Source organism: Cebus imitator, unplaced genomic scaffold (genome assembly GCF_001604975.1).
Source record: "Cebus imitator isolate Cc_AM_T3 unplaced genomic scaffold, Cebus_imitator-1.0 Scaffold136, whole genome shotgun sequence".
Lineage (NCBI taxonomy): Eukaryota > Metazoa > Chordata > Mammalia > Primates > Cebidae > Cebus > Cebus imitator.
In genome coordinates, this window is record NW_016107451.1 from 2,580,586 (window position 1) to 2,590,645 (window position 10,060).

General features: G+C 46.4%; 1 protein-coding gene across 1 annotated transcript; it reads right to left on the reverse strand.

Annotated features, from left to right (window-relative positions):
- Positions 1-346: 346 nt before the first annotated feature.
- FAM183A (family with sequence similarity 183 member A) lies at positions 347-9,194 on the reverse strand. Its single transcript, XM_017541749.2, has 4 exons — positions 8,992-9,194; positions 6,294-6,353; positions 3,508-3,611; positions 347-535 (listed from the first exon to the last, which is right to left on the reverse strand). The coding sequence occupies exons 1-4, from the start codon at positions 9,122-9,124 to the stop codon at positions 425-427; spliced, it is 408 nt and encodes a 135-aa protein (XP_017397238.1). The 5' UTR covers positions 9,125-9,194; the 3' UTR covers positions 347-424.
- Positions 9,195-10,060: the final 866 nt, after the last annotated feature.

Below are 10,060 nucleotides of genomic sequence, written 5' to 3' on the forward strand. Positions count from 1 at the left end.
TCAGTTATCTGCTTCACATCCCACTCTGTCTCAGAGTCCTGAACCTCTATCTAGAGTTCTGGAAAACCTTGTGCTCAGAGGCATTCCATCAGCTTGCATTTTGTGGTTCCTGTCATCCTTTTCCATCAACTTTCTATCTCCTAAACACACTTCCAGTGTTTATCTATTGGTAACATTTTCCTTCCACTCTCTCAGCGGTTGGTTTCGTATCCTTTTGTGATCCTTTATTAGTAGTAGGGAGGCAGAGCAAACAATTGTACGCAATTATCTGATTTCTCACATTGCTTTACATCACAAGGATTTCCACCAGTGGACTCGGCGAGAAATGAGAAAAGTGAGACTCAGCTTTAAAGTAATATTTTATTCCTCCGGGCTGAGCACACTTAGGGTGTTAGATCCACAGGTGGGCTCCTCCGCTGGGATGCTACTTGTGGCGATCGTCTTCTCCCAAGCCCCACATTTTTGCTTTGTACAGAATGATGTCACTGCAGACCCTGAAGTGATTCAGCCTGCGGTCATGGCGTTCTGGGTTGACCTAGAAAGGAGGATGTAGGTTCAGAACGAAGCCTGGGAGGACGCAGGAGGACCTGGGTTTGGAGTTGACGGACCTGGCTTCTATCAGGCTCCACCCTCCCAACCTGTGACTGCATTGTGGATGGAGATGGCCACATGTCCATTGAAAGAGTTGTGAAGTGGGAGGAGAATAACCTGTGCGCAGCTATGACCCCTCCTGTCCCAGTGCCCGACTTGGAGGCCATACCTGCGGACTGTTTCCCCCATTAGAATGAACACTACATGAGGGGAGGTGCTGTATCTGCCTTAGTGTATCCTCAGCACCTAGAGCAAGACCCAGCGCACACTAGGTATTCAATGTATATTTGTTGAAAGAATGTCTTTGTTGAAGGAGTCACGTAGAACCCGAGTAAAAGTCAGCACTCTGACACATCAGTCTTATAGAAGTTACACCATGCAAATAATTTAAAAAATGTATTTCCAGAAAATGTTACCAGGAGATGAGAGGCTGAGTGATGATCATTGAGTCTGGCTTTGCCAGTGTCCCAGTACTGAGGTTGGAGGTATCTTGTTTATCCAAGGTGAGGCCCTGCCAGGGAGCAGGGAGCTTCAGGTTGTGGCTGATCAAGCCTCTTCTGCCCCAACTACTTCATTCTGTAGCTCCAACTTAATTATCTCTTTTGGGTTGTGCAACACCTGCATCTAATGGTTTTTGGGGTACACTTTCTTACTATGCTAGTAGTACCCTTTGATGGCACTGTCCCCAGGTTTATAATGATGAATAGCATGGAGTATTTGCAGACCCTTTGCAACTCCAGAGTGCTCACTGATCTGACACACATGCAGTCTGTGATTTGCAGAGCCTACGAAGGTCCCAGCAGGGCAGGCCACCCTTGTCTTTCCTGTCATCGTAAGCATGAGGTGTGTCCTGAAGGGTCAAAATGCAACATCTCCACACGCACACTTTGTACTTGTGTGAGCCAGGTCTTTACTCTTTAACAAAATGAAGAATGGTGAGTTAATTTACTTGTGTGTTGCAATATTTTCCTAAGTTGCTTCATGATCTATCTTGGCTGATTTCTATCTTCATGCCAACACTCCTTCCTTCACAACCTTTCTTCTCCCCAGCAAAGATCCTTTCCTTGAACAAACTCTACTCAGGCTCCCTGAAGTACTTTTCAACTAGGTCTGATGTTGGGATTTCTATTTCCTCTGCATTGTCCAATTCTAGCAAAAATCCTGCTAAGGTGATTTAACCAGAACCCCCTAACCTTTAATATCTGATCACCATCGATATCTGATTGAGTTCCTCATCCTCCACCACTCTCCAGGTGATGTCTGACCCTGCTGGCCTGCCTTCAGCAAGCACCCTGTTAGGTGGAAGTTAGCCAGAATCTGCCCCTCCCCCTGGTGTTTCCTCCTAGTATTTTTCCATCACTGACCCTGACCTTGCTCCTTGGCTACACACTCGCAATTGCACATGCTGTTATCAGAGTGGAGGCCAGTCTCCCTCCCTCCCTCCCTCACTGCAAAACCCTGTAGTGATGCCGATGCCTTTCACAGTAGTTTCCCCACTTGAAAAAGTCTTCTTTATGGTTTTTAAATTTTAAATTTATTTTTTTCCACTAGCACTTCCAGTACCATTCCTTCTGGTTTTTAACAATCATTGACTATTGGTCCATTATTCATATTTATATTCAATAACTGTCACTGAATACATATTTTAACACTTTTATTCATGTTAGACCTCCCCACCTCCTCTTTCCCTGAGTGGTTATCTTCTACAGTTCTCTAACCACATCTCTCCCTTTGTACCAAGTTCCTCCTTGTAGGTGTGTATATATGTATACATACGTGTGTGTAGATGCACATATATAAGTAAATACAAAAAAAGAGAGAAGAAGAAGTAAGAAAAAAAAGCTAGGGAAAAATATAGAATAGTTGCTTGGTAATGTCGGTGTTAAAGATTTTCCTAAGCAAGGCACAAAACTCAGAAACCATAATGAAAATGAGTGGTGTATTTGATGACTTAAAAATGAAAACCTTCTGCATGATCAAAGACATAGCAGGTTTAAAGACTTGTCCAATATATGGCAGAAACTCCTTTGGCTTGTCTATTCCATATTGCACATTTCTCTCTTAAAAACAGAAGCGCTGTATTCCTTAGGTGATTGTGTGCTAAAGTGGCTAATTGTGCCCTTCCAGTCGGACAAGGAGAGGACCCTTACTCACTTGTCCATTTTTTATGTTTTTTAAAAATTTTTTATTTTTTAAATGTTATTTATTTATATATTTTTTAATTAATTAAATTTTTTTTGAGACAGAGTCTCACTCTGTTGCCCAGTCTGGAGTGCAATGGTGGGATCTTGGCTCACTACAAACTCTGCCTCCTGGGTTCAAGTGATTCTCCTGCCTCAACCTCCCCCAGTAGTTGAGATTACAGGCATGTGCCAACGTGCCCAGCTAATTTTGTATTTTTAGTAGAGACGGGGTTTCGCCATGTTGGCCAGGCTGGTCTTGAACTCCTCAGGTGATCTGCCTGCCTCAGCCTCCCAAAGTGCTGGGATTACAGGCATGAGCCACTGCGCCCAGCCATATGCCCATTTTTTATGGATAAGGAAGCAGAACTCAGAGATTTTGAGTGGCACACCCAAGACCACCTTGCTGATACCTGATGGAGCTGACTCAGGTATCTGTCATGCACCTTTATTTAAGCAGCAAAGACGCAGTGTCTACCATGTGCCAGGCACTGTTCCAGGTACTGCACAAATATCACCTCATGTCATCCTCATAACAAGCTTATGAGATAGGTACTGTAATAGCTCCATTTTACAACAATTAAACTGAGTCATAAGAGAGCTTAGTAACTTACCCAGCTGGTAAGAGGTAGCCAGATTCAAGCCCAGGCATGTCGGGCCCCTACCCTATTCTATGGTCACCACCTACATTGCCGCTGTGTTTCCTTGTGTTTTCTGAGGAAGGAGCCACGCTTACCAAGGGCTCTAAGTACCATCCAACTTCCTGGTTTTCAGTCTGTGTCTCTGGGTACTTCTTCCTTGGTCCCTGGGCAGCATGGTGAATGAGATTCAGAAACCTGGCTGGGAGACGAGGTGTGAGTTATGAAGGAGTCAGGCTTTGGGACCAGAACTTGGGACCCTTTTGCCCTTTCCTGCATCCACATCATTCCTTTCAGGCGGAGCATCTGGGCCTCGGAGGTTTGCCTAGGCATCGGGACAGGGGTGTCTGGTCCCTCCACTCATCTGTCAACAAATATGTGGTGAGCTCAAACTCTGTGCCAGGCATGGCTCTGGGTGCGGGGCATGCAGTGCTGAGTGACAGCATGATCCCTGTTCTCCTAGAGCTCATAGTCTAGATGGGGCAGAGGACACAGTATGCAGGTTTACAAAATGACGCAATGGTGGCAGACAGGGATATGCGCTGTGAAGAAAGGAATAGGCAAAGGGTCACATGCAGGCAAGGGCAGCTGCTGCAGATGGGGCGGCGAGAGAAGGCCTCTCTGGATGCCAAGCAGGAGCCAGCCCTGGGAAGAAGTGGAGGAAAAGCACACCACAGGCAGCAAGAGCAAAGGCCCCGAGGCATAAGTGAGTTTGGCCAGTGTAGCGCAACAGAGAGCGAGAACCAAGGTTGTAAGAAGTGAGGTCATCTCTTATTTCCTTGAGCAGTGGTTTGTAGTACTGTTGGGAGTGTAAATTAGTTCAACCATTGTGAAAGACAGTGTGGTGATTCCTCAAGGATCTGGAAATAGAAATACCATTTGACCCAGCAATCCCACTGCTGGGTATATACCCAAAGGATTATAAATTGTTCTATTATAAAGACACATGCACATGTATGTTCATTGCTGCACTGTTTACAATAGCAAAGACTTGGAACCAACCCAAATGCCAAGGATAAAGAAAATGTGGCACATATACACCATGGAATACTATGCAGCCATTAAAAGGATGAGTTCATGTCTTTTTTCAGGGACATGGATGAAGCTGGAAACCATCATTCTTTGCAAACTAACACAGAAACAGAAAACCAAACGCCACATGTTCTCACTCATAAGTGGGAGTTGAACAATGAGAACACATGGACACAGGGAGGGAACATCACACACCAGGGCCTGTTGGGGGTTGTGGGGGCTGGGGGAGGGATAGCAGGGGGTGAGCGGATTGGGGAGGGATAGCATTAGGAGAAATACCTAATGTAGATGACTGGGGGATGGATGCAGCAAACCACCATGGCACATGTATACCTATGTAGCAATCCTGCACAATCCGCACATGTACCCCAGAACTTAAAGTATTAAAAAAAAGAAGTGAGGTCAAATCCTTGTGTATTGAAATAGGTATGGCTGCCGACACCAGATTGATCTGCAGCTCCATAGTTCTCCTGCCCTATCAAATCTCCACCGGAGAGAGGCAGGCAGACAGTGGAATGAACCTGGCTTTGGAGTCAGTGCTACTATTGGCTTGTCAGGTGGCATCACTTCTTTGGGCCACACTTCACTCATCTGTGAAATGGGAGGAAAATTCTCCTCAGCAAGATGGCTGGGAATGAAATGAAGGAAGGTGACTCAAGGGACTGCCACTGGGCTGGCACATCCTTTATGTAAGGGAGAGTGCAGCTAACTCCTGCCTGACTTTCAGGACCCTCATTTCCTGTTCTATCCCTTATTGCCACAGGTTCTCAGCTTGCACCCTTTACCCTAGTCAGGAGAGTGCACTGCAGATAACACCTTACTGCCTGTGATGACCCCTCTATTAGTCTATTGACTTGTCTGCCTCCTTCATAATGCTCTGAGATCCTCTGCTCCCTCATTCCCCATCCCAGCCACCGCCATCCTTCCTTCACCAAATTTTGCTCAAGGAAGGTAGAGAGGAAGAAGGAAAGCTTTCCAAGAGGGATCAGGCTTTCCACCAAATATCCCTCCTCCCTCGTTCCCAAATAGGGCCCTCTCTCCACCTGTATGTTATGGCCATGCCAGACTACTTGCAGTCGTGTTTCCCATTTCTGTACATTTCTCTAGAACTCAGGATGCTCTTCCGCAATCTTCTCCACCTCACCCTGTGGTCACCTCCTTCAATTTCTCCCAGAACTCCACTGCCTGACCAAGGCACCTGTTTCCTATGCTGTTCTCACACCAGTCATGGTCCCTGTTTACCTGTCTACTTATTTCCAAGTCTACTTCTCTTCTTCATTATGCTACAAGATTACCCCACCCAGCCCCATCGTAGAGACTACCTAATAATGAAAATAACCACGGGACTAATATTTCCTGAGGACCATGTACCAGCTACTGTTCTATGCACTGGCATTGTTTTGTTTAATCCTTACATCATCCCTGAGAAACAGGCTAAGAGAGGTGAAAAGCCTACTCAGTACTACAGTTAATGAGCAGCAGAGCCAGGATTTGCACTGACTTAGTATGGCTTCAGAACTTGTGCTTGTCACACCTACGTGTTTGATGAGTGAATGAAAGCAATGTTAAGGCCAGCAGGAACATCAGTTGGCTTGACAGTTATAGTTGAATATGTCCATCTTTTAAAATTTTTATTTAATTTTTTTAAAAAATTCTTTTTTATTCTGTCTGCCACAGACTGTCTGAGTATCTGTTGTCTTTTTTTCGAGCTTGGCTAGTGAGAGTCCCATTTCCAGGATCAAAGCAGAGGACTCTGATGCTTGCTCCAAGGTATCACTACCCTGAGAGTTCTCCCCAGCCAGTCTGCCTCTCTGGGCTCTATCTCAATGGCATTTCAGACCCCAGGACTCACCATCTGCAGGTTCCTCCAGGTTATCATGCCAAGACATGGGCTTCCTGGTGACTGTGTGAACTAGAAAAAAAAAAAAAAAGAGCATCACAGATTCAGATTAAAACATGAATTTCCTGCCCTCTTTAAGACCCACCTTAAACAGGGCACCCAATTAGCACTCACTGAATATCTGGTACATGCCAGGTATTATCCTGGGTGCTAGGATAATACACAATTTGATAAGGCCCTCGAGAACCTCACAATCTAGAGTGGAACTGCCCAGAATAGTGGTCACCAGCCACGTGTGGCTCCTTGAATTTGAATAACTAAAGTTATACACAATGAACACTTCAGTTCCTTAATCACATTAGTCACACTGCAAGTGCTCAGTGGCCACATGCGGTTAATGGCTACAGTTTTGACTGCAGCCAAGATAGAGAACATTTTCATCACTGATGAATTATCTTGGACAGTGCTGGCCTATGGGGAAGGCCAAAGAGGTTTGCCAGGCGGTGATCTATGCTCAGGAGGGCACGTGGTAACAGAGGAGCAGCACCCACATTCATCCACTCTGCTTGTAATTTCTGTGCACTGGAGAACAGGCTGTAAACAAGGCAGAACCCCTGTGCCCCCTGAGCTTTTAACGCTATTTGTGGTGACAGACAATAAATATATATATATTGCCAGGCAAATATCAATGTGATGGAGAACAGTAAAGCAGGTTATGTGGATGGAGGGTTGGCGTTGGGGCTGGGGTATGGGCGATGTATCTCTAGGGAGATACATATGAGCAGAGTTTTGAATGAAGTGAGGGAACGTGCTGTGGTGTGGGAGACATATGAGCGTGAGCCTGGGGAATTTGAGAAACGTCAAGAAAGCCACAGTGGGTCCAGGGGAGTGAGCTGGATGGAGAGTAGTGGGAAATGAGCAGACACCAGTAGAAACCAGTGGCCTCCATGCTGCTTGTCTCAAACTCCTACCAGTAAAAGAACTTTAGAGCATGCACCCTTAATAGATGTACAGTTATATGATCTTTATGTACTAGTATCGGTATATTAGCAAAGAAAATTTCTATCTGTATAAATGAAAGCAATCAAGACAAGTTGTAATATGATCTCACTTTATTCCAATGGCTCACATGCTTAGGCAACATGAGTTGGGAGACAGCATTTTTCCTAGAGGGCATGTAGGTTGCCTGAAGAGATTGTTTCCATTGTTGGAATGAACCCAGTTTGAACGACTTTGGACACTAATTTGCTTTCCTGAAACTAGTGGTTGGGGGTTCCAGAAGGAAACTAAGTTAGTTAGAAGGAAAGGGAAGATAGCACATTTTCTCTATAGAGCCAGGCAACAAAGTGGACTTTACTTATCAGGCACAGAGCTGGAGATACATTCAGGAAGAAGCCACAATGTTTATGCAAGCAAAGTGTGAAATGATATGATGCATTTAGGAAATCCATATATTTAGAAATGGCAGGGGAAAAGGAGTATGTGGGGTTCATCAGCAATGGCTGGTGCAGAGTAGGCACCAAAGTATTTCTTAAAGGAGCAGGGTAAAGTGGGGGAGAGGAGTATGGGATGAAGCTGGCAGGAACCAGAGGCAGATCCAATGCGCCTTATGTCCTGATTGATTTAAACTTTACCTCAGAAGCTATGAGAAGGATTTTAGGTGGGATGGATGTGCTCTAATTGTCCTCCTAGCATAGCACTAGCTAGTAAGGGTGTAGGGGTTTGGTCAGAGGGGCCAGCTTGGGGGGAAGGAGAATGTGTTGGGAGTCCATCAGACCCATCCAGGCAGCAAGGACGAGGGCCCTGCAGAGGCTTCAGGAGTGAGGATGCAGGCAGAGGCAGTTTGAGATGCTTCTTAGAGCATGAAAATACCTGAGCAGAGGCAGAGAGGAATCAATATACATGATGGTGTCTTTCACTGAGGCAGGAACAGGTGGGTCAGGGGAGAGGAATGTTAATAAGCAGGACTTGTGTCTTTTTTAAGTGTGTGGAGGGAGGGAGACCTTGAGGAGGACTCGTAGGCTGCTAGTAATCATTAGAGTGAATGATTCAGATCATGAGAGCGAATCATCGGGGCCTTTTGCACAGACAGGGTATTCTGGAACAGCAGAGAGTAGGGAAGGTGGGAATGAGCCTGGCTTTCCTCCTGCTGGGTATGAGGTGCCTGTAGGTTGTCCCGGAAGGGGAGCTGGGAGGTGGTTGGGTGTGTGGCTCTGAAGCGCTCCATTTCAGGCCCAGTGGCATTCAGGGGAAGCTGGTGTGACAGGACAGATCAAACTGTAGGGCGCACAGTGACAAGAGTGGAGGGTAGGGCTGTTTTATCAGGGAGCACCAAGGAACTTTCCGAAGCACAGTATCAGAAGCCTGAAGAAAAACCTTTCACTTTTTAAAAACAACCCAAAATACAAACAAAAACAAAACACAGCCTGAAAAATTATTTCAAAAGTAAAATCATAAAAAGTTATACAAGCTTCTTTTTCCTACAACTAAAAGATTTAATCGTGATGGGCATGAACTTTAATATTGCGAATGCATCTGATATGATGTGGCCTCTCCAAAGTCACGGTTCCTGAAATCTAGGAAAGGGGGCGGGTGCTGGGGAAAGCGTCTTCTTTGCTGGGACTGCCTTCCCATCCCAAGACTCGGAGGGCTCCTCCTTCCCCGGTGCCCTCCCGCTCTCGCCCTTCCCGCACCCCGCCGCGCCCCTCACTCTTGCGGAAGGGATTCACGTGATACTGCGTGTAGAGTTTCCGGGTTCGTAGCTCTTTGAGGTACAGTTCCCTCAAGATCTGGTTCTGATGGACCTCATCTGGAATCACCTTCTCGCTTGGATGTCCTGCCATGGCCTTAGGCTGCCCCGTGTCCTCTCGCCTTTACCTGCGTCCTGGGCCTTCCGCCGTCTCCAGGAAACGCTTCCCCGGGGTCTCCAGACAACGCGTCCCCTCTGCCTCCAGGTAACGCGTCCCCGCGATCTCCAGGCAGCGGCGTTTCTTGGTCTCCAGGCAACGGCGTCCCGCGGTCTCCAGGCAACGGCGCCCCGCGGTCTCCAGGCAACGGCGTCCGGCGGTCTCCAGGCAATAGCGCTCGGGTAGCTCCGCCCCGTGGTCTCACTCGGCCAGCCCATTCCCCTGCCTTCAACGCCCCGCCCAGCGCCCGCCTGTCGGGATCTTATTTCGCACCCCGTCCTTTTCTGGCACTGGACTCACCTGCCCCAGCTTCTCAGGCCCCGGCTGGTTTACTGCCAGGAAACGTCTTCCCGGCAAGGGGCAGACCCAGGAGGTAAGGGACAGATGATTGGACCTCACCTTGGCCAATCATTTCCTAAAAAACCTTTTGGAAGGCGTCAGAAGCTTCTCCCACCTTAAAGCAAATGCCCAGAATCAAAACCTCACAAAAAACCCAGAGATTTCCTCTCTGAGAAAACGTTCTGGCCAATGTGGCCAAGATTACTGATGTGATAATACAGACAGAATAAACATTTCCTAATTAAGGAACTTGTTGACTTTATAGTTTGTTTATTTTTTATGTTTGTGTTTAAAATGCACAGAATTTTACCATCTTAGCCATTTTAAGTATTACAGTACAGTAGTATTAAGTATATTCAAACTGTGTGAAACTAATCTCCAGAAGTTTTTCACACCCATTAAACAAGTTTCCCGTTTCCCTTCTCTCCAGCCCCTGGCATTTGACTTTTTGTTTCTATGAATTTAAGTCTTCTAGATACCTTAAATAATGTAGTTTATTTTAAAAGAATCGCCGGGCTCGGTGGCTCATGCTTG